This window comes from Puccinia triticina, chromosome 2A, assembly GCF_026914185.1.
Source record: "Puccinia triticina chromosome 2A, complete sequence".
NCBI lineage: Eukaryota > Fungi > Basidiomycota > Pucciniomycetes > Pucciniales > Pucciniaceae > Puccinia > Puccinia triticina.
Window position 1 is genome coordinate 8,771,502 of NC_070559.1, and position 25,358 is coordinate 8,796,859.

The following is a 25,358-nucleotide window of genomic DNA, read 5'->3' on the forward strand; positions in this document are numbered from 1 at the left end:
ACTCATGTATTGGATTGCTTTTCCAATCCAATACATACTTATTCTATTTTTCTGGATCAGGAAAATGATCCAATACCAATAAAAAGGCATTCATTGGGTAAGATTGGATTCTTGCAGTGTTGCTCTGATATATCATGTATCTGTGTTAGAGATGGCCAGTGGGTACCTGTTTGGCAGTACCTGGCACCCGTTGGCGGGTACCCGCCACTGCCCTTTGAGTACCTGTCTGCAGGTGCCGTGTACGGGTCTGGGTCAGGGTGTAAATGGGTTGGGCCAACCCAAAACTGACCCAAGACCCGTTGGGTTTTGGGTTGGGTTCGGGCACATTCTTGAAGAAAATGAAATGACCCAAACCCAACCCAACCCGACTTGTAAAATTGTTGGGTTGGGTTCAGGCAGCCTATTTCCTAATTGGGTCAGCCTGCAACCCGGCTATGACGCCTCCAACAGTCAAGTTGGGGGCTTTTGGCGCCTATGTGGTTGGGTCGACCCGAGACCCAAACCGACCCGACCCGGACCCAACCCAAAACAGTATGACATCGGGTCGGGTTCGGGCAGCATATTCTAAAATCTGCCCCAACCCGCGCTAAATGTCAGGTCGGGTTTGGGTGCTGTTTTTTGACCCGAACCCGACCCATTTACACCCTGAGGTCTGGGTATACAATTTGGGCCGGAAAATCACCGGGTACCCGGTGTGGTATGCTTTATGGTTACCCATCTAGCCCATTTCAAAAATTTCCTTTTTTATCATATGTACACTCTCAAATTAACCAATACGGCAACACCACTGGATTCTACGGCCAAAACTACAGAGGACACCATGGACAACACACCTTAAACCCCTCTGGATCAGAAGATAAAACCCCTTCAAGACACCATCATTCAGTTTAAGGATGATAATTGGGCGGGTTTGGGCTACCCGCGGGCTAACCCGGCTGAACCCGCTACAATGTTGGACAGGCCGGGCTGGGTCCAAACGCCAAGATATTGTGTCCGCCTCATTGCGGACACGGGTGGGTTGCAGGCCGCTTGGGCGGGCTTGGAGATAGGCGGGTAAAGTGGGCACCCGCGGGCTACCCGTGGGCTGCCCACGGACAAGCCATCAGCCAAAGAAAAATAGTTGTGACAAGTGTGATTTTGTAAAAAAAGAGATACATAGACAGAAAAGAAAGAAAAAAACATGCGTACAAGGATGAAAAGAAAAAATATCTACTTTTTCATCCAATCTTGGGTGCACAAAAGGGCAAAAGGGCCTCAACGGTATCTTTTTTCAGGCGACAGCGGTAGTCATCAAGGACACGGTCCCCGGTGGAGAAGGCTGATTTGGATGCCACAGAGGTGGCTGGGGCCATCAGGATAAGCCTTGCGAGTTTTGAAAGGGATGGAAATTGTGATTCATTCATCTTCCACCAACCAAGTATGTCAAAGTGTTTTGTGTCAGTGAGTCAGACATTTTTTTTCCTCAAGATGAAGATTGAGTTCAGCACCCGGAGCATTTGACTGGAAGCCATCACTTGATCCTTCCATGTAGCTGAGGAATTGAGTGGTGTCCTCATCGTTGACTTGCTTGGTGCTTTCTGGCATCATGATCGGTGTGTCAGTAGCGCAGGAAGGAATGTACACATTCCAGAGATTCATTATTTCTGAACAAACTTGAGCCAAGAATTCAGATGCTTCTTGGGCACCTCACATTTCCTCAACACTAAAATGCAGGTATCAAATCTTGTAACAAGGATTTAGGACAAGTCCGATGGCCGCAAATTCTTCCATTGTGCCCCAGTACTTGTTGAACTTCTCCTTCATTGGCTGTATTATGTTGGTGACATTGGTCATTTGAGCTAGTTGTCTCTCAATCTTCTTCATAGCACGGTAAGTCTGATTAGTTGTTGGGTATTTTGTACCACTCAAATCCAACGTGGCTGTTGTTAGGTACAAACAAAAATCAACCATCAACTTATTGGTTCAATCACAAAAAAATGAGAGAAGAATATAAGCTAACCTTTGAAGAATGGCTCCAAGAACTTCTCCATAACTTTGAGCTGATCCCAGTCAACAGCTGAGGGACTGACTTTGAATTTCTTGTCGTCCATCACAAGCTGTTGGAAGGCTAATTTGAGGGGTGTTGATGACATGATCATCAAATAAGTTGAGTTCCATTGGTGTGGTAGACGGAAAAGTGAAAAATCAAAAGTTTTTTCTCATACATATATTTACTCACCCTAGGCCTCAAGATACCACCAAATGGACCTCAGAAATGGATTCCACGGCCAATTTTACCCCTAGTCACCACTGGAAGCGTCACTGGAACCCTGCTGGATTGGAAGTTACACCCTCTTGGACCCTCATGGACACGGCCAGCCCCAGTCATCAACCTGTCACACCCCTCAAGTCACCTTTCCCAGGTATACACATACTCAGCAACAGCCCAACACATACTCTTTTCTATCCCTCTTCAATCCACTGCATATGCAGGGGACCAACCCCATTTCCTCTGTATTTGACATGTCCCCGCCTCATTTATGCACCCCTTGCAGCTGCATGCAGTCTTCTGACCCCATTTCTGCACTCCTTGCATTAGTCTGACACCACTCATGCACCCCTTGCATGAGGTACCCCTGTATTTGACATTTTCCCGCTTTGTTTATGCACTCCTTGCATTAGTATGACCTCATCTTTCATTTCTCACCCCACTTTCTGCCTGTATTTAGTATCTTCTGACACCACTTGTACGCAGCCCACCAGCTAAAATCCCTCATCCAGGGTCCCCCTTGTAGCTAAAATCCCTCACATTTGTCTATATAAGGAGCTCTCTCCCCCCAGTTGTTTTTCTCTCAGTTCAGTACCCACCAGTTATACAGATATCACCCATTAGCCATTATCATCACCCTTACACTTTTATAACATACCATATCATCCCTCTTATCTGCAATAACCACTGAGCTCACTCTCATATTCTCATACTCTCATATCACTGGTTGCATATCACACACCTGTCACGAGTTACCTGGTTCTGGTTTCAACTCCCAACTGAGACATATACCCTTCTCATTCCAGACACTCTTCTCAACTTCTTATATCACCCTCTCGAGGACCTGTGTTCAACCCCCACCGGAAACATCAAGTCAACTTTCACCCTTTCCATCATCATAAACCCTCTCAACTCTCACATACCTGTCATCAAACAACTTCATCTGTAACTAGACCAGACCTATCACTTGATTAAAACTTGCCAAGCTTAGCTTGGTGGGTCTTGTTATCTGATAGTATAGAAGGGCAGAGTTTGCACCTCCATCATCCCCTTCTCCATTGAGCAAAAGGGTTTCACAACCACTTTTGAGTCTTACACCGGGTTGGGACATCCTTTGAAGGATGTTTCTTCTTTGGATCAGTGTGCGAGGTTGCCATAGCCCGTTTGAACACTTCCATCCTTGCTGATGAGCCATGGATATACTTGACACTTTCTCAGAGGAGCTCAACTGGCCCACAGACTTTTTTGAGGCCATCTTTGACTACGAGGTTGATGATGTGGGCTGAGCATCAAAACATGGAAGTAGGCTGAGGTTTCAGGTTGGCCTAACAATTGAGATTAATTGTTAATAAACCTTTCAAGTTGTGAAATCGCAAGGTTGTTGGAGCTAGCATTGTCGAGTGTAACAAAAGCAACTTTTTGGAGGGCATTCGACTCAATCAAGACTTGACTGATACAATCCGCAATGACTTGGCCAGTGAGGGACTCCTGTCTGTGCTAAGCGGTGGCAGTCGTTCGAGGGGATTGGTGCTTTTTAGGCTGCCCTTGTGGCGGTGGTCCGTAGAGATGAGCGCAGAAAAGGATCGAGGATAGCTTTGGTTGGGGGTGGTTTTGAGATGTTTGCCAGGGTTTGGATCCTTGGTGGCGGTTGTTTGTTTTGAGGAAGTTGGGGATTGTGATCTTAAGGAAGAAAAGAAAAGGGATCTGGAACTCTGAATGAAGAAGGATCGGCGAGCTGTGCTCGAAGGTTCTGAACTCTGATGATATGATCAATAAACCCGGTGATGGTCCGTATTCTGGGGATCAGAATGCCATGCCTCTCCCATAATCCAAGTTCAGCGAACTTGGACTCCGGGAGGCGACCTGTCACATGTATTTCATCACATCCTCCCGCGCGCACACACACAACAAACAATAGAAGCAGGAAAAGAGAAACACAGCACAAAGAAATAAGGGAAGCAGAGTGAGATGAGACAGAGAGAAGAAAGAAAGAAAAGAAAAGAGGAGACAGGACACACTCAAGACAGACAACCAAACAGAAAGGGAAAGAAACCAGAAACAACAGGAAAATAAACCCACAGCAGGCGCGGTGTTAGGACCAAGAAAGCTGACGGGGGATGGGGACTGAGAAGAAGGGGAGATGGAGAGAAGGAAAAGGAGGAGGGGGGGAGATCTTGAAGGAGGAGGAGTTGAAAAATGAGAAGGTGATGGAAAGGAATCTTGAGGTTTGGGTTCTTGATGCCTTGATGATGATGTCTTGAGGGAAGAGTCTTGAGGATCCTTACGGCGGTGATGCTCCTGACTAGCTGGCCACAAGAGGGGCCACCACACCGGTGTGTGGGGACAAGAGAGGATGGAAGCTGATGATACTTTCGCTCAATTCCCAATCTTCAGCAATGTAATGCGCCGTTACAACCATGTAGCCGGTAAGATCTGATGACGTCAACAAATCGGTCGTTAAAGCAATTTGGCTGGCCTTTGCCATCTTGTTCATCTTGATTTCCTTGTACCAATTGTAGATACTGATGCAATCGTTCCTCAAGGTCATTCATCTGGGAATTGCAAACTTCGGTTGGGCTGCCTTCATGAAATTGATGAAGCCCTCGTGCTCAACAATGCTGAACAGATATTCATGCTTGATAACCATCATCTCCAGCTTTTCACAAGTTTCTTCTTGAGACAAAATCCACACCAAACGCAAGCCAAACGTGAGTAGAGCCTGTTTAGTAGTCACACCACCGTGCTCCATGAAGCATTTCTCAGAGTGCCGTCAAAGGTGGTTTTTCCCGGCCGCAGATGCTGCAGAGAGACTGGAATTGCAGTAATTACAAATCGCTTTCACCAAAGTACCTACTTAAGGCAAGTACAAGATGAATCAAAAAATTCAGTTTCACTCAATAGCGGAATAAGAGGGAAATTCTGAGCCTGCTTACCTTCAACTACTCTTTCAAAATGGTCCCAGACCTTGCTTGCAAGTTTGCGCTTCTTTGCTTGACCATCTTCGCTATCAGCATCCACATCTTGAGAGTCTGACTTGGGTGTAATAGTACCAGTCAGAGTGGAAGAAGATGAGGATTCAACCGCAGAGTTCTCTTGAACGTTGACGTTGTCAGCATTGGTTTGCGGACTGATGGCTGATGTAGGACTGGTGATTGAGCTGGACAAGACAATAATATCATTGTTGTTACGAGCAGTAGAACTCTTTCGGACTCCAGAAGCAGGCATGGTCACTACAGGGTTGCTGATAAAGGTCAAATTGATACGAGTAGGCTAGATGGATAGTTATGAGAAGTTGGAACTAAGATTGGTTGTTGGAAAGTGTATTTTGATAGGGTTTTTCAAAAATTGCTGATATGCTGAAGTTTGCTGCATGAAAGAGAAACACCGGTGCCAATTGGGGTTCTTTTATACATGTGCTAGTTACTACAAGCCCAATCACTCATTTCAAACATCAAGCTTTTGACACCGCTTCTAAACTTTTGGTTCTGATTGATATCATGTGTCATATCTACATTTCTATAGTAGAATATGGGGTGGATTAATTTTACAATATATGAATTACATGATTTGGTCAATGTAAAAAGCATCAATGTAAAATTACACTGGACTGGGTGCAAAAATAAATTTACATTGGGTGCGTGCAAATCACCCAATGCAAACTGGTGCCATGTTACACACACCTTGTAAAAACGTGTCCGGTGGCGCCGCAGCTACACTTTCACACCTGCAAGCAAAAGTTGACCTTTATGGAGCATGCAAATCCACTAATCCCTGCGGGACAATTGAAATTTACATACTAAGGCCCTGTTTGGCACTGATATAAATATAGGTGATATAATCACTGGTTAATTCAATAAAAAATACAAAATTCAACATAAAGCCTCCAAATATTCCTTATAGGCAGCCTACAGTGCTGGTCTCTTCAACTGTGAACCCAGAATCAACTTATCCAGCCATCTTCAGCACCATAATACCATTATATCACTTCACATTGGTCAAAAGTGACATAATGGTATTATGGTGCTGAAGATGGCTGAATCAGTTGAATCTAATTTCAAAGTTGAAGAGACCAGCACTGTAGGTTGCCTACAAAAAAAATTTGGAGGCTTTATGTTGAATTTTGTGTTTTTAATTGAATTAATCAGCAATTATATCACCTATAATTATATCGGTGCCAAACGGGGCCTAATACTCTTACACTCATTGTCATCCTCAGAGTTAACCCCGCATAACCCTCCCATTTTGGAATGTCACCCCCATGTACATCCCTCGAGTAGACCAATGGCCACGGAAACCCACCATACATATTCGGCTGATTCAACCGTCAAACAACACCACATTCACCAAAATCAAGGTTATGTACTTGAAGACCCCCACCCTGATCTGCCTTGCCCTAATCATCTTTTCCCTTTGCGGGCTTCTCCCTTGGAGGCAGACAAGTGCAATTATTATGGTCATCCATCGCACCTCTTCCGACGCGGAAGACACACATACCACGTCGTTTCATTTCGGCTTGCCAGGTCAGTCTGGCCCGGACATGATTCATTTCTTTTGATGATCACTGATTCGCCGTTTCCCCATCCTCACACCATCGACCACTATCATGGTCATAGGTTCGTGCTATCAAGCAGCTCGTGGACACATGCTTCATTGCACCCCCGTTGCCTTCCCGCCCGACTACAATACAACCATCTCCCGAGGCGGCAAGGAGATGATATCATGATGCCCAACCTGCCATCAGTCTTCTTTGCTTGGTGGCTCATTTCAATCATCGCGTTGTTCTGTCGCGTAGCCGGATGCCTACCTATCTTCAACCCCGCAAAACTCGACCAGCATAGGTTTTGAAGTCAATTTTTTTTTTTTTGGTAACCCTACGGATCCTAGGCATCTGTTGGACTCTTGGATTCTCAGCTGTCCTATCACTGGCTTGCTTCGTATGTGTAGCCAACTGTAGCACTGGAAAATCAAAACATCAACCTCATTCTAGAAAACTCAAAAAAGACTTCTTAAACTTTGAAAACAGGTCCAGAGCTCCGGGGAGGAGTACAACTTTTACTCGGGGGAATTTGTTTACAATCAAGCATCACCGGCAAAGATATTCATACTATTCTCCATCACGATGGTAGCTCAAATTATAATTGGTCTTGCAATCATGGTTCAAATTTTGAACGCGCCCAACACAGATTGTGCAAATTTCTCATCTTCCTGGGCAGATCATCTTCAAGTTGTTATGGCCTGGTGTATACCTCTCCGGGGGAGAGTTGATGCCCGCTACGATCGTGTAGTCGGGTGGTACCTTTTCTTCCTTCCCCGGGGTTTTTACAGGTTATGAGCCCAGCGTTACCTCTGTTGCGTGTTCAATTCCCATTGCCTGCATCTCGCACATGTCACATCTCCCCAGCTTGTAACCCTCACATAACATGACATAACTGTGTTAGCTACTCCTAGTCTTACATATAAGCATATTATTGATTATTGGTTTAGGAGTGTGGTTGCCTTAAAATAGTTCCACGGTTCATGGGTGCCAAAAGTCCCATTTTAAGATAAATCATAGTATAGTCTTTAAAAAAATAGCATTAGTATAGTAGCCAGTATGCGTGAAAGTTGACAGTTAACAAGTCTGTCGGGGAGTAACACTTAGATTTGTATGTAGTTTCACACCAGTCCATTTGGTGTCCAATCCAATATCACCTCTGTTATCAGTGATATTGGCTTGCGGGGGAGTGTTATGGCCTGGTGTATACCTCTCCGGGGGAGAGTTGATGCCTGCTACGATCGTGTAGTCGGGTGGTACCTTTTCTTCCTTCCCCGGGGTTTTTACACAAGTCACGGGGATGGAGAGCGCTTTGGAGAAGTCTCAAGTGCTGGTGTCGAGCTTGGCATAGCAAGCTCCTTCAAGCCACCACCCAGAACATCTCCCTCCGAGCCCCATATCACTGACCGACCCGCGAAGATACACCGTCTACCGGCAGGCGAGCAAATCCCGAAGCGTGATGGAGTCATTGGGCTTAGATCTGCTGGGCCTGATTGCCTCTGCCTCTGCCTTCTCCTCTCGGGCCACCGTCAGCACCACTGAGCTCATCTGTGCCGTCCTTGACATCCAGCCCAGTATTGCCGATGCCGTTTTTGCTCTGCTACCCGTCTCGAGCTCCTCGCGCTCCTTGCCCCGACCGAGCCATCCGGTCTACAACAAGTTCAAGCTGATCACCCGGAAGAACCACCACGAGTGTCTAGGGCTTTGAAAAAGCAAACAAACAGAGCTTGCTGATGCCACAGGCCTTGAGGCTATTGTAGTGTATTTATGCACTTGGCCAAGCAGACCAAACCGTTGATCTTGTTGAGGTGACCGGTGTTAGTAGCCGGAGTGACCGAGCCCCCAAAATTGACATGCACCACTTCGAGAGGTTTGTTCATGGTCTTGCCGCGAATGTTGAAAGGAAAACAAGTCACCTGTCCTTTCACACAAGAATTACTGACTTCCTTGATCGCGCTAGCAAGGGCTCGTCATAACTCACTTGAGGTCAGAATTTGCCTTCGACGAGCATGGCCTGGTTGCCGATGCGACAAATCAGACTCAGTAAGCTTTGCTGAAGGTGCAACCCCGGATCCATCAAGCCTTAGTGTCAGGCACTTGGGCCCTGTGGCGGCGAAGCCGCTTTGAACTCTAGTTTCTCCTAATCATCTTTTGTGTTGTTTTTGTCATTTTTCACCAATTTCTGTCTTCTCCTTCAAGTAGCATATAAAATTGCATCTGGAGATAAGATATGTTAGTTTTACAACGTATAATGTTTTACATTTGGGGTGCCTTGTAAGGGCAACAATGTAATTTTAATTGAATTGCACAAATTTGCAACTTTTACACTGCAAAAAAAACTGTGTCAACTGTGAGCAGTTGACATGTGGTAACTCTGAGGAAGCTTGTGGTGTTACACCAGCCTTACCCAAGGTTTGACTCAACCAAAGCTTCAATGCACAGTCACTGTGCACCTTGCACAGTGACTGTGCCAACAAAGGCACTTGTGCATTCAGGTGGAGTTACAATGGTAGCTTGGCTTGAGTATCCTGCATGTCAACTGCAAGCAGTTGACCAATTTTTTTTTGCAGTGTTACATTGTATTAATTTACAATGGCCTGACATTGCAAAACATAGCATGTATTTTTTTCCTTGACATGACCAAGTGGACACTTTTACATGCCACACTTTACTTGGCACATTTTACATGGTACATGATTTAGTCCAACAAATGTAAAATTAATTGATTGGCGCAAGATGTGCAATTTTACATGTTTGGGGTTTTACATTGCATGTGCAATGTAAAGGACAGAATGTAAAAATCAACATCCCCGTAGAATATCCAACCAAAACCTACCCATGAAGAGTGTGATGTGAAAACCAAAGGAAAATAGTTGAACAAGCAACATGAAGATTGCAATCAAGTTCAAGCAATGACTATTTTTCACATCAAGAGAGTGGGAAAGCGGACAAGTTGGAGTTTATGTGCTTGGGTAGGTACCCAGGGCACATTTGGGTCCAATTGGGTAAGCCCGCGGGCCCCCGCTGGGCAGCCTGCGCCAGCCCGCGCCGTTTGATAGCAGTAGCGGGCCAGGCCAAAGTCTGATAATCCTAAGAAAAGTGTGTCCGCGCCCGGCCCAAACCCAGCCGGGTTTGGGCGGGCCAATGGACACCCGGCCCAATTATCATCCTTAATTCAGTTACATACACTCAAAACATCATACTCAGGTCATGTAATCCGTTACATGAACCACACTTACCTAGGACATGTAATCCGTTACATGGACCACCCTGACAGCTTGTCTACCCTTTACATATACTTTACCTCATCAGCTGCACTCATTACGTTGTGCTATGCACATGTCATGCAGTGTCACACAGTGTTATGTACACTTGATGCAGTCTAATGCAGTCTTATGCAGGTACATGCAGACTAGTGTAATAGGGGCTGCAGTTTGACAGTTGACAGATGACATCATGCAGGTGTCAAGATAGCAAAAACCCCTCATGCAGCTTGTGTTGAGGTTGTATGGTGTTTTCTGTCTTTTTCCTCATGTTTCTCTCTGCTTCAAACCTATCATGTACATATCACAGTCCGTGACATCTCCATGTTGTAGTCACCTGGAGCAGCAGATGTGGAAGGCTCATTCCTCATCCTTCCACAAACATCATCTCTGCTTTCTGCTGTTCCAGGTGAGTTTCTTCTTTGTTTCTTTTCTTCTTTTCTCTGATGCAATGATAAATCCTTCCACAAACATCATCTCTGCTTTCTGCTGTTCCAGATTTATCACTGCAACAGGTTATGAGCGTCATTTGCCGCTAAAGCCGCAGCGTCTCTATCAGCGTGGAGGATCCGTACGCTTCTCGATAAAGCTTCCGGTTCATGACACCATCACCACCCGAACCTAAACCACCAACAAGCTCGTCCGCAAATCAACCCATCTCGACTATGTCTTCTAAACCCGACCCGGAGACCTGGACTCATCCAGCTCTCAAGACCACCACCATTGAGCGACTCAAGCCCCCCGGACCAGGATCCAACTACAACGAGTGGACCTGGTTTATGCGGGCTCATCTCAACACAACCGATGTCATGTACGTTATCGATGACAATATAGCGAAGGCCAGAGCAAATCCAAATTGGGCTCGCAATAACAAAGCAGCTTTCGGAGCCATCTCCAGCACGATCCACGCAGCGCATGTCCGAAAAGTTCGTCACATCACGACGGACGCTCGAGCGCTCTGGACAGCTCTAAAGGAAGCCCACCAAGACTCATCTGCTGGGGGCATTACCTACTTCCTTCGCAAACTCACGACTGCCCGAATGACGGGCAATGATCTGACCGCTCACCTTGACAATATGGCTAAGACGTTCAAAAGCCTCTCAGCTCTCATCACCGCTGATGCTCCGCTCACTCTGGACAACATCTATTCGTCATCAATTCTCACTTCTCTGCCATCTGACTGGCTGGCATGTGTCTCTGCAATGATGAACGACCCCAGAGTTCCCCCTGTCAAGATCCTGGATGCCCTAAAGGCCGAGCACCTTTGTAGAAAGACCAGGAACGAGGAGCAATCAATGGTCGAATTGGTTGCACGCACTTCTCTCTCTCACCAACCCAGAAATTCTTGACCACCGCTTGATCATTCTCTCTACTGCTCTTTCTGCAAGAGGTCGGGTCACAACCTAGAGGTTTGCGAGAATGCCGCCAGGATCCTGGCTGATCACGACCGTCGGAACTCGAACTCCTCTCGTCGTCAGGACAATCAAAATCAATCCAACAAGCCAGCCGGAAACCGGTGCCGATCTAAACCGCAAGCCAAAGCCGGTCATACAACCGTGGTGGATCTGGGAGAAGGAGATGATCAGGATGAATCGGACTACTCAGGCTCGAACAATGACACCCCGGACACTCATCATGCCAAGGCTGGAAATGCCGTCGTGGTAACCAAGCACATAGCGCATGCCGTCTCAGCTTCACCCCGCGATGCCAATCTCAACTCAGGGTGCTCTAACTGCATGACTCCATATTCGACGAGTGTCTCCAACATCAAACTTGATCACACCCCCGTCAGGCTCGCCGATCACTCTATTGTGAAAGCCTCCCACCGTGGTACCATGTCGCTCCCTCTCAGCTCTCCAGTGTCCGTTCCCACCCTCGTCGTCCCCAACCTACACGAGCCGCTTTTGTCCATTGCGGCGATGTGTGACGCCGGTTTGACCTGTGTCTTTCAGAAAGACAGGTGCAAAATATTGGACTCGACCTCTCTCACCGTCAATGGTGACACTGTCGGATACGGTTACAGGAAGGGTGGCCTGTACTATCTTCCATCAACTGAGGTAAAGTCCCTCTCCACAAAGACCCTGGGACCTTCTTCCGTTGACAGCTCTCTCCTGGGCTATCATTGTCGTCTATTGCACATAGGCCTACGGCCCCTCAAGCAACTCCTGAAAACGTTAAACGTCAAACCCACTGTCATGAACAAGCTGGACGTTCAGCGCTGCACAGTCAAAAATACATCGATCCGCTTTCAAATCTTGGTCCAACTATTGGTCCGACTCCCCTGGCAAACTCATCCACTCGGACGTTGGATCCTTCGAGGTTACATCCCGGGAGGGGTACAAGTTTTTTGTTACCTTTGTCAATGACTACTCCAAATCTGTTTCCCTCTTCCCCATGAAATCAAAATCAAACGTTTTTTCCTGCTTTAAAATTTACCGTGCGCACTTTGAGAAGGATGGCTCCCACAAGATCTTAGCATTGCGCTCCGACAATGGCGGGGAGTATATTTCAAATAAGTTCAAATCCTATCTTGATCTTGCTGGAATAGCCCATGAGCCGGGCCCCCCTCATTCTCCCGAGCTTAATGGAGTCGCCGAACGAACAAACCGAACTCTTGGAAATCTAATCCGATGTTCTCTTCAGAGCGCAGGACTTCCAAAATCTTTCTGGGCAGATGCAATGAGGCACATCTCCTTTACACTAAACTCTTTCCCATGCTACACTCCCGCAGGCTTCAAGGCGCCAAACGAAATTCTCCGCCTTCCACTCGTAAATCTCTCAACTCTCCATCCATTTGGGTGCCTTGTATGGTACAAGGTGCCGGAGGCAAATCGACAAAAATTAGATGCAAAAGGACGACCGTCTCTTCTCCTTTCCTACCTTGGGGATGGGAATGGGTATCGCCTGTGGGATCTTGAAAACAAGTCAGTCATCAAATCCAGAGATTTTCTCTTTGACAACGGTTCATTTCCCTATGGCTCCGAGCTGAAACGTCAGCCTTCACCAGTGGAAATTGAACTACCATGGCCTGCTCATTTCTTCCCACTGCCGCCTGAAGCTCCACAGCCTGTCCCGCCCGTACCCGACCCATCCCCCTCAATTCTGGACTCCCCACCCCTGAATATTCCTCTTAAACAGCGGTTTGACCGTCGTCTAACCGCCTCCATCCATGCTCCTAAAGAAGCTTCCGTCTCCGACTCCCAAACTTCCCCTCCCTTAGTCCCTCCTCCCCCTCCATCCCCAGCCTCTCCGCAAAGTCCACCCTCACCCCCGCTCCCCCCTCTATCCCCTGCACTTCCGCCTCCCACTCTCCCTCTTCCTCCTTCCTTGCCTCCTGTCCCGCTTCCTCCGCCGCCAAGGGTCAATTCACCTCCAGCTCGTCGCTCCGGACGACAACGGCGCGCTCCCGATCGCTACGGCACGTGGTTGAAGTCGGCCGAAATTGATCCAGACGATGTGGACACGCCAAAAACCTGGAAACAACTCCTTTGTTCGCCGCACAAAGCCCATTGGCTCAAATCAGCAAACAAAGAATTTCTTTCCCTTCTAGGTATGGACACGTGGCGCCTGGTTCCCCAACCTCTAAAGCAAAAGATCATCAAGTCCAAATGGGTTTTCAAGGTTAAGCGACGGCCCGACAAGTCTATACAAAAACTGAAGGCTAGGCTTGTTGCAATGGGGTACACTCAGGTCCATGGTGTTGATTACGATGAAGTTTTCGCCCCCACCCTCCGTCTTGAGACTTTGAGGCTCATCCTCAGTCTGCTGGCTGCCAAAAAGTGGAAAGGGAGACAAGTTGACTTCAAAATTGCCTTCCTCAATGGCCGCCTGGAAGAACCGGTGTACATGGAGCAACCCCCAGGTTTCAAGGACCCCATTCACCCTGATTGGGTCTGCGAGGTCCACCGGTCAATTTACGGTCTGAAACAGTCCCCTTGTGAATGGAACATCGAACTGCATAACGGCCTCCTGCAAGCAGGACTGACTCAATCAAAGTACGATCCAATGCTATATTTCTCCATCAAAAACAATGCTCTTGTTGGAGCTGTGACCGTTCACGTTGACGACCTGGCGATTGTGGGCAAACCCTCATTTGTAGATCCGCTGATTGTAAACCTTGGAAATCGTTTCAAAATTGGTGCAGATGAAGATCTCCATCACTTCCTGTCAATGAAGATTGACCAGAACTTTGATGACGGCCTAATCTATCTCTCCCAAGCCCACTACATCACCAACATGCAGAAGCGCTTCCTCCCCGATTCTTCCCTCTCTGTCAAAACACCTACCGACTCAGCCTTCAAAGACCTTGTCCCTAGAAAACCAGAAGAACCGCAGTCAACTGTTCCTTATCCGCAACTCATTGGTGCTCTCCTTTGGGCATCTCAATGTACCCGACCGGATATCGCGTTTGCCGTCAACCGTCTGTCTCAATTTCTTTGTGACCCGTCTGAAGCGCACTGGCGAGCTGCTCTCCGGATCTTGAACTATCTTGTCTCCACAAAGCATCTTAGACTACGTCTGGGCGGCTCTTTGACGTTCTCTGGTTACTCAGATTCCGACTGGGCAGAAGATTGCCATGATAGGCGCTCCACCTTGGCGTACACTTACCGTCTCGGGGACGGAGCAATCTCCTGGAAGTCCCGCAAACAAGCCACCGTTTCTCTTTCGAGCACGGAAGCTGAGTACAAAGCGCTCTTGGATTCCTGCAAGGAGGGCCTCTGGCTCCGCTACATTCTGACTGAACTCCGACTCCGACCAAAAACCGCCATTCCCTTACACGTCGACAATGCTGGGGCAGAAGCCCTGGCCAAAAACCCGGAACACCATGCGCGCACCAAGCACATCGACGCACGCTACCATTTCTCCTGTGAGTGTGTCAAACAAGGAAAAATCTCGGTATTGCACGTCTTGACGTCCAACATGCTTGCCGACATGCTCACCAAACCGCTTGGCCACACTCTACTCAAAAATCATTGCACACACTTTGAAGTTGTTTAATTCTTTTCTTTTCCTTTTGTTTCTTCTCTCTTTAGTGGTTCTCAGCAAGGGGGGGTGTTGAGGTTGTATGGTGTTTTCTGTCTTTTTCCTCATGTTTCTCTCTGCTTCAAACCTATCATGTACATATCACAGTCCGTGACATCTCCATGTTGTAGTCACCTGGAGCAGCAGACGTGGAAGGCTGATTCCTCATCCTTCCACAAACATCATCTCTGCTTTCTGCTGTTCCAGGTGAGTTTCTTCTTTGTTTCTTTTCTTCTTTTCTCTGATGCAATGATAAATCCTTCCACAAACATCATCTCTGCTTTCTGCTGTTCCAGATTTATCACTGCAACAGCTTGCAGATGACATCAGTTGACAGGCCAGGCCAGCTAAAACATCTCACCTCCTATTTCTCACTAGCTAAATTCCCTCATATGACATCATGACCTCATGTGACCTTTCAACCACCAGCCAAAATACGTCATTGTAGTCTTCAGGGCAGCTAAAACCCCTCATTCTCTTGTTCCCCTGGAGCTAAAATTTCTCACTCTTTTCTATTTAAGGAGGCTCTCCTCCCCCCAGTTGTAATTTCTCTCAGCAAACTACTTGCACTCAGCTTACCCCATAACAGTACAATACTTGCTCACTCTACAGTATTAGCCCCACTCTATATTGTGTTTTTACACCCTTCCATACAAATTACAACCTCATTACAACACTTACACATCAGCTACATCACCATAACCCTTAAGCCACCTGCTCAAAGTAGGCTATCTTTTGATACACCTCCACTATCACTACATAAACCTTCCAATCGTAGATTGGGGGGCTTGTTTTAGTGTCTAGTGACCCAGGAAAGGCAGAGATAACCTCATTCATCCCTTTCTGCACTCAGCAAAAGTTTCTCAGGAACACTTTTGAGCTTTACACTGGGTACCAAACAGGTACCTGCCATTGTCAGTTTCAGTTGTGCACTCCAGTGGATGGACGGCCATCAACATCATCCCACTCAATGGCCAGCCATTGAGTGGGGTACACACCCCACTTGATGACCACACATCAAGCGGAGTACACACCCCGCTTGATGTCCGGTCATCAAGCAGGATACACATCTCACTCAATGGCTGGTGCACTCCATGACCAGCCATTGAGTGGGATGCGCACTCAATGACCATTGACCGGTCACTGAGTACACACCCCGCTTGATGAACAGTCATTGAGTGGGGTACACACCCTTGATGACCCAAGAGGGATACACACCCTCGATGACCGGCCATTGTTGAGTGGAGTACACACCCCCACATCCCACACAATGACCGGACATCAAGGGGGTGACCACAATGGCCAGCCACTGAGCGGGGTGTGTACTCCGCTTGATGACCGGCCTACACCCCTACTCAATGGCTGTTCATTGGGTTGAGTGCGCATTCCATCAAGTGGGATTTTTACCCTGCTCAATGTGCGGTCATCAAGAGGGGTGTGTACTGCGCTTGATGACCGGCCATCAAGAGGGGCGCATAAATACACATACCCCACTCAATTGGTCACTTGCAAAACAGTGGAGGTACCCGTGGTACCCACCTCAAGTACCGCCAGTACCCGTTGGCGGGTGCCGTGTCCGGGTCCGGGTGTCCAAAATTGGATAAATTCATAGCAAGTACCCACACCCGTTGCTGGTACCCGGACCCATTTGGCCATCTCTAGTTAAGATAAAATGTGAGCTCCTCCAGGTTTTTTCTCTTAAGGTGATTTTTGAGACTTGCTACTGGGAATACTGACAATTAAACATGTTTTAGAAGATGTGCAAATTGGTGTGGATCTCTTTGAGGTGATTGCTTTGTGCTTGATTTTTGGATCTGGGGTGATAGCTTGCTGGGTTGGCAACTCTTGTGGAATCTGGAGGAATCTCACTTTGGTGCCATCTGAGAAAAAATAACTGGGAGGTGTTTCCAATATAAGTGCAGAATGGTAATCAGTTCCAAATACAAAATGTTGTTTCTGATTTGAGTGAACTGTCCTCCAGTGCCAATTGGAGGGAGAAAAGAAGCCAGCATGTAATTGTCACTTTAGCCTGGTTTATTTTGGGGCATTTTATATCCCAAAATAAAAATTATGTTCCGTATCGATAAAATAGGAAGCTGCAAGAGCCTCAAAATGCTGGTGGGAATTGCAATTTCATCAGCATTTTTTTTTTTTTATATGCAGTTTATAAAAATTTTGCTAGTTGAGGCCCAACATGAAGCGGGCTATTTAAAAAGAACAGTTTGGATTTCAACAAAAAATATGTGTAATGAAATTGAATGATGCTTGCAATTTGGAAGAAATATATGTATTCCAATCAAAATGCTGCAAAATCAATTCAAAATGCAGTTGCTGCACATATTTGGTTACTTCCAGTTTAGATCTGAGGGCCTGTCAGAAGTGATCTGGACTCCTGTAGCCCCAAAAGCTAGATTTCCTTGAAAAAATCTAGAATCTTTGGGTCTATATCCACAACTGTGAGGGTCCCAGATGTGACAGGAAGCCATCCATTTCATGAAAAATTAAGGCCCTGTTTGGCAGTGTCATATTACACAGTGTAATAATAGGAAACATGCTACATTACATATGGTAAAACATGTCTTTTTAGGATAATCTTTTGAAATTAAACCCTCATAAGGCTTGGCAGTTTACTTCCAAAATATCAGGCAGAAAAGTAGTGTCTTACACAATGTAGGGGGACATGGCAAGATTATTTATTGTGTACTAATCACGCTGCCAAACAGGGTCTAACTCCATAGATAAAGTAGAGTTCTCCTAGTAAGAAGAACATGCTTATTGAATTTGAACGCAGTCTGTGCATTTGTCTTCTTTTAAGATCCAGGGGCCAAGATTTTCAAACGTATCTAGTCTCCAAGAAATGGTTGTAAGTCGCAGAGATAAAAGTGCTTAGCACCCTTTCCACTCTCCAAGGTTTCAGAAAGTGTGTTTTCAAAAAAAAAATCACATCAAACATCAATGTTATGTTGCTCACCTCTCCATATGCTTCATCTTGTTCTATCACTTCAATCAAGTCCTGACTCGCTAGAGAGAGTACTTTAATGAATGCCTGTGCAGCGATTGGACTACTTGTACTCGCCACCGGAGCGAGATCGCTGACTTTGTAAGCATAATTGTTATTGTTAGCAACATAGGACTGAATCAAAAAAAATCCGTCGAAAATTTGGTGGTATCCCACATAAACGCACATAAGAAGTCACTGGGATTGTCGATTAAAGTCTGAGACCAGGCTAGAAAATTCAAGGCATCTGGATCGGTTTCTAACTGTGGCATCTGTTCGACTGTGGATAATACATAGCCCATTATTGGGTTCACTACCTGGAAAACCACGGGTTACTAGACCTAAATATAAGCTTGATTGCTCAACTGTTTCTCGCAATCAAACTTGATCTTGTATGTTGAGGGGTCGATGAGATCCGCGTGGGCTCGCGAGAGAGGGAGAGCAACGATGACCTCCGCCGTCTGTGATAAATATTAGAATTCGTCAGTAAATTTCGCAAAGAATAGAAGAAAGAATTGCTAGATTCGATTCACATATTCACAGGTGTTTCCCTCCTTACTTGGGAAGTTCTCCTGGCACTAGCTTCCCCAGCGTCCATTCCATAAGAGTCCAACACTCCATAGTCACTTTCATATCCTCCCTCAGCAGTGCCCGCCGCTATCAAACCTTGGCGGCCCCATGGGAGTACCTGACTAGAGGAAAGTCTATGGGTGCTGCTTTCAAAACTGGGTGCTCTTTGCCTTCCGATTACCTTCAAAGGTTCCACAAATAAATACTTGAATCAGTAAGTGTCGGAAGACTAGGAATGAAATTACAAACATCTTCCTCTATTTCATCTATCCTCTCCGTTTGCTCCCCCAAGAAAGGCTCGACTTGATCCCGATTTTGTTCAAAGTTCAACCATGCTGTGATTCATTAGGAGTGATACAGATTGACATCGGTTTTCCTGGGGAATCGGATGTTGACTTTCTGGGAGCCGCAAAGAGACTCACGGATATTGCTGGGTGGGTTGAGGAATGATTGATTTTGGATCTCCAACCCTTGTAAAGTCGGATTATCTTCGAAAAATCTGTTGTCTGACTGACCAGAATGAGAAGAAGGCAATTCCAATCCCCTATCTCCAGCACCTGCTTGATATTTTTCGCCAGGTCTTTCGACTGCTCCTGAATTTCATACGCATTATCAGAAAACAAAATCATCAGGCTCAAAGAGAAGAAGAATGAAATGAGAAGCAAGATGGAATGATAAAAGTAGTTCAGTCGAAAGGATAGTAAATAAATACGTTTGTTCGCGGATGCATCAACTTCTGGTACCTTAACACAGTCGTTCCATAATTCTCTCAAGTTGGAAGCCTGGACTGAATAGAAAATATTAGCCTCTTAAGTATTTTTCTTTGGATCTTCCAGATCCTGGGTAATAAAGCCGAAAACATTGACTCAAACAGTAAGATGGGCTCCCATAAACTAACTCCTTGGCACGTTCCTGTATGAGTTGTTCGACTCTTCGATTCTGGTACTTGTTTTCTCTCTCCAAACGCTCGATACGATAATTCTCTCTCATACTCATCACATTTTCTGCACTCAGAGACGTTACCGGATCGACTAAGACTTTGATGAACTTTCGACGGTCTAAACGGGGATGTGATTCGTCTTTACGCTTGATTGAAATGAGCTTTTCGAGAGATTCCGGACCTAGAGTATCGAGTTGCTCCTCCTCATCGTCAAGGGAAATGTGGGGATTGATGAACTGAGTAGTAGACTCAAATTCAAAGGAATGCTCCGGGCCCTCGGGTGGCCTACTTTCTCTCTTTAAAATTCAAAATCACAAATTTATAAGCAAGTTGGATCACCATTCTATTCAGAGAAGGTTTTGGGGGTAAATCGGTCAATCTTGACATACAACATTGCCATTAGCTCTTTGAATTCCAACTGGGCTCATTGGAAAGCCGATGATAGATGTATGCCTTTGTCTGCCTTGATAGCCTCTTCCGACTTCGCTTTCAATCCCGAACCTATGCGCGCCCAAATTTGTTATGAAAAAAGGTTGCAATCAACATGAAATGGTTTGAAATACCTGCTGGAAGGTTGACGAATTCTATGGCCTTCTACGATCGGATGAACGCTTGTCTCGGGGATGATCCCCAGATTGATCTCTCCCCCTTCACCCTAATTAAGAATTCGAAAATCACAGTTACGACGTATCAACTCCAACTAACGTGGCCCAAAATGGAAACAGGCCGCCTACACCTAAATCGACAAAATCAAAACCCGGTCCAGAGAACTGGTTCAAGCCGTTGAGGTCGTCTCCATGGTTAGAAAATGGGCCCAATGCTAAAGAATTGCCCGACAAACTAATCTCGGAAGGTTTTGAGACAAATGGATCACTAAGACGCGGAGAGTTATTGCTTCCTGAGGCTGTCAAAGTGATCCCTGATACGACGAAATATAGTATCATCCAAGATTTTATCTATCAAATTTATTGTGTTCTTAACTAAGTGCTAAAAAACAATTACACACTTGTAGGTTTATTTCCAACTGTTATAGCACCAAACCCTAGGTAAAGATCTTCGACGTCTCTTCCACGAAATTTCGGATCAAATTCGAATGGATCGGGTTCCTCAAAACCAAAAAGTTCTGCGATGTGATCTTGCTCCCTCGCACGGGGAAAATTGTGACCATCTATGTGGTAATGAAGAGACGTTCTTTTTGAACTTTTCATTAGAGTGAGGTAAAAGAAAAGATTGTGTTCAATTACGTGAAAGGAAAAGTATACCGTACCCCGTGTTCACATGAGTAGCACCATCCAAAACAACCGCACTTCTTGTAGTTCTAGAGCGAGCATCTTGAACAGTGTCCTTGTCGTCAGTAGAAAATGCGACAAAGTAATTGTAGCAAGGGGATTAGTCCGACCTGCCAGAGCAAACCACCCATATTCAGGATCCGAAGTTACATCGAAAAGACACTTACGTTTTCGTCTTCGGTAAGGAATGAAACCTTCTTCATTGACTGGGCAACATGCTGCACCTGGAGATGTAACGCAGAGCATCTCTACAGAATACGAATCAACCATCAGCTTACGAAAGGGAGTCCCAGTTGGACTATTAGATAATATGAAGGCTTACATGTCCATAAACTCTGACAATTCCAAGTAGTAATGCGCTGCTCAGCCTCAGTGCTAAGGGTTCGCGAGGTTGGGTCAATGTCGAACTTGGTAGAGTTACAAAATAGGGAAACAAATCAATCAAGCAGAAACATCGGACTTGAAAAGAGTAGCTGAATATACAAAGCAGTTCGTGTTTACCATGCTTCGGATAAGTCGGCATTCAAGAGCTCCTTTTTAGATAGTCTCGTGACCGCCGACTTGAAGTTAGCACTGACTGCTGCTATCCAATAGAGGCTCCAGCCGGAGCGATGCCGTTTGGTCAAAAGATCATTGGAGAAAAACATCCTGAGACACTCTGTAGAAAGCAATTTTATAGAACCGTATTTAACGAACCCAATGAGGCTTTGACTTCGAGCAATATGCTGGAATGCCAAGGTTAAACTCGACGGCGCGCTTTTCGTAAAAACCCTTCCCAATCTCAGAATGAGAAATAGAGATACGGCGGGCGCGATCTGCGAAGTCGCATGGGGTCATCAAAGGTCATCAAGCCGCATCAATGAGCTGTATCCCCCGGGGATATCTAACCTGCCACAAATGACCTGTTTGGGGACCACTTTGAGGGGCCGAAGTCAGCCGCCGTGCTGTGTCAATGGCCGGCGCAGGCCCGTGACCGCCACTGGTCACAGTGCGGAGGATACACACTCCCCCGATGAGGAATGAAATCCGTCATCGAGAGGTGTTTCTCCTCTAGTGCGGGAAGCGTTTTGAGCTTCTGCGCACTGTGGCCGGGACATCAATTAGGGGGGTTCACGTTGCAAAAAAAGCAATGCTGATTTCGTCTGCTCATGCACCTGTGAGTAAGGTTTATGCCTTGCAGATTGCTTCCAAAGGGGAGCTGCCCAGCCAAACCTTTTTGCTTTCTCAGGATTTTCAAAAGCTGCATCTGCTGGTTTTGGTGGCTGATTTGCGAAATCAGCCTTACGTGAACCCCCCTATTGGATGCCCCCTGCAGTGCGCGAAGTACATCCGGTTTTTAATTTCTTGCAAATTTCTCAGAATGTTCATTAATGTTTAAACCAAGGAGGGAAAATTAGTGAGCACATATGGTGTTCAAAGTTGGTTTGCATAATTTTATGCATGCATAAATCATAAAATCATAAAATCTTTTTTGCAGGGGATATGACTGTCTGATTATGTAATACAAAATTTCCTCACCAAAATATTTTTATGATTTTATGATTTATGCATGCATAAAATTATGCAAACCAACTTTGAACACCATAACAGTATGGCGTGCAACAAGAATGATAAAAATGAAAATTCATGAAACCATTGCTAATGATTTTTATTGGATAAAATAAATTGAGTCAAATTAGTGGTGATTTGGGCTACAGTCCTTGAGTTCAATTTGAAATTGGTTGATAACCCATCCGCCTAAACAGCACCTTTCTTCCCCTCTCCCGACTGCCTCTGCCTAGGAAAGACAGAGTCCCATACCATGAATAGCAGGTGTGATGTCATCTGTTTTACAATATCTACATATAACTAAAGAAGTAGGCTCCTGGAGCCAAAAAAACATTAGATTTGCTGTCATGAAATGTAACACCAGTTTCAATGCCTCTGTTTTCTATTAACCAAGTTTTTTAATGAGTATGTGAGAGACATCAATAAACAAGTCCATTTGAGTACATTTCTTGAACAGACTCTCACTTGAACATCTTAAACAGTATCATGACTGAGTATAGTGCTGTCACTTTACACTGTATAGCATCTCTGACGGACTCACAACTACTTACACCCAGACTGTCAACCCCAATTTCGCAATTCACACCAGTTTTAGGGGTGGAAAGAATTGAACAACTCTGAGCCTTCCCATTCCCCATTTGCCTTTAAAAACCTGTGATTCTCAAACCTCTGCCACTTTCACACCCTCTGGAACCCCAAAATTGAGGACTATGATCTTGTGACATACATTTTCCTTCCCCTCCTCCCTTCCTTTTGCCCCCCTCATCAATGATATTGCTCTCATCCTTTTTCCTCCATCCAATCCCCTATCATACCCTTGCCTCTCCCTCCATCCAATCTCACTCTCATCCCCTCCCCTCCATTGTGCCTTTCTCTAATGCCCTACCACCTTCACCTCATACATTCTTCATATTCCTTTCTCCATTTTTCTTTCTCCCACATCTTCCCAAGCTTTATCAGATCTTGAGATCACCCTTTTGAGGCTGAAAAACTTGAATTTTGAGTCCAGATCATCCATTCTGTCCCATCAGATAATCTTACATTTTGATCTCATTGCATCTTGACTGTTTATTGGAAGAGCTTGTATTGACATGAGTCCTCAGCTAAAAATTTGAATTTAATGAAAATTCTTGGCCAAGCAGGCAATCAAGAGTGTTGTTATGAGCTTCTTGCACGCATCATGGAGTGTACCAGGGAAATTTCATCACATTTTACATAAGTACATGCCACAGCTCCCTGCCATAAGGGGGAGCCAGGGAGAGATCATCACACTCTCCCCATCTACCAATTTACTATCTGACTAGAAGAACCCTTGACCAATCCCTCCTGCCTTAAGACAAACCTTAACAATGTTGTCTCAGTAGCCATTTAAGAGCATTTAAGTGTTGGATCAGAGCCTGCCTCTGTATGCTTCTTGAGATATTTGGAAAATGAGTGAGGCTTGGTCAAACCACTGGATTTTCTACCATGTTCCTGTGTCCCATTCCCATTACCGTACAATTTTAGTCATCTGAAAGGGTTGTGGGCCACTTTTGGCTACCTAACTACCTAAACAGCATCAGAGTGCCCAATTTGTTGAGCAAACCAGTCAATATTCCGCTGGATGGCCAGCAGTTGGGTCGTAATGACACTGCCATTTTCAAAAAACATGAGCCCTGTACTTCCATCATGATCCCCCATGGGGTTGAACTCAAGCGCTATGGAGCTCCTACAGTTTCAGACCGTAGGCAGCGCAGTGAGGGGAAAGTGCTATGAAGCTGCCCTTGTGGCAACGGTGGGCAGCTAACGCTACAGTAACACGTAAAGTAGTGTTAAAGTAGTGATTTTGGGACCGTTAACACTGTTGTTAGCAGTAACGGATTGTAGTTACGGTATCCTTGCATGGTGTACTTCTTTTTTAGCTGAAAGCTACGATATCTGGTAAGGTAATGGTTTATTTATTTCTGAGGTTACAATAACCCACATTTACCTTCCACCACTTCAAAGGGGTGCTCTTGTGATCCATGGCATTGTCTTTGAAGCACAGATCCGCTGTGAGACAGGCATTGATCTCCTTTGCCTGGGGACTTGGTGCCAATTTGTCCATCTTTGATGCAAGACATGCCTTGAGTGAGTTGGTTGGCTGAGTGGATTGGATTCGAGTTTTTTTGACTTGAGGAAGGTGCCCAGTATCAGTCTCCACTGGCCTTGTTGATTCTGCTTTTTTCTTGGATATCTTGAATTCATTCTGAAGGAGCTTGAGACATCGGGTGACCTCCGCACTCTCCAAACCAAAACCCAGCTCAAAGATGCGCATCCTGTAGCAGGGATGCATTATGGTAGCGATGATCAGGGTTTCACACTCCATTGCTTCTTTCAAGTACTTTTCCACACGGCTGAACATTAGGGGGCTTCAAATATGATCCAGGAAGCGCTTCAGGTCCAACTTCCAGGAAAAACCAAACACTGCCAAAAACAAATTCCTGGAGGTTCTACATTGAGACCCCCAAAACTTGATAATTTCCTGCATTTGAGCCCAGGAGAATGCCTCCTGGAACTAATACCTTTTTTGTTGTGTTTTGTCCATGCCTCCGGGGTCCCAAACAGAAAACTCTCTCCTGTGCCTTCTTCCAAATGACACGTGTATCCCATTGGATTGTCTCTATTTTCACACTGTTGTAGAGTAGCGGTGTGCAAACTCCACTTTGGGAGTACGCAGGGTCAAGAGTTGGATGTGGAGGGGGAGCAATGAGACAAGCATCTTAGTCACAACACACATGCTTCAGAGAGTTTTGAAGCTCCTGCATTTTGGTCTGCACCCCCTTATTGTCTTGGTGGGTGATACCGGCATCAACCATCAATCCTAGGATTTTGTTGGCCAAGGCAGACTTGGTTGAACCAGTCTTGGTATTGCCACGCCAACGTTTGTAATTGCCCTTGACAGCGAGCCAGTCAAGGAAGATTTGA

The 25,358-nt window shown here is 45.8% G+C and overlaps 2 protein-coding genes across 2 annotated transcripts; one reads left to right on the forward strand and one right to left on the reverse strand.

The window, feature by feature from the left end:
• Window positions 1-8,241: 8,241 nt before the first annotated feature.
• PtA15_2A925 (uncharacterized protein) lies at window positions 8,242-8,829 on the forward strand (the record flags this gene model as incomplete). Its single annotated transcript, XM_053166996.1, has 2 exons — window positions 8,242-8,474; window positions 8,769-8,829. The coding sequence occupies 2 exons, from the start codon at window positions 8,242-8,244 to the stop codon at window positions 8,827-8,829; spliced, it is 294 nt and encodes a 97-aa protein (XP_053018163.1).
• Window positions 8,830-18,406: 9,577 nt separating this feature from the next.
• On the reverse strand, window positions 18,407-21,511 carry PtA15_2A926 (uncharacterized protein; the record flags this gene model as incomplete). The annotated part of the gene is made up of 14 exons (XM_053166997.1): window positions 18,407-18,526; window positions 18,625-18,816; window positions 18,885-18,970; window positions 19,058-19,228; window positions 19,348-19,422; window positions 19,508-19,871; window positions 19,965-20,076; window positions 20,139-20,230; window positions 20,310-20,494; window positions 20,582-20,743; window positions 20,838-20,919; window positions 21,032-21,112; window positions 21,187-21,271; window positions 21,366-21,511. The coding sequence occupies 14 exons, from the start codon at window positions 21,509-21,511 to the stop codon at window positions 18,407-18,409; spliced, it is 1,953 nt and encodes a 650-aa protein (XP_053018164.1).
• Window positions 21,512-25,358: the final 3,847 nt, after the last annotated feature.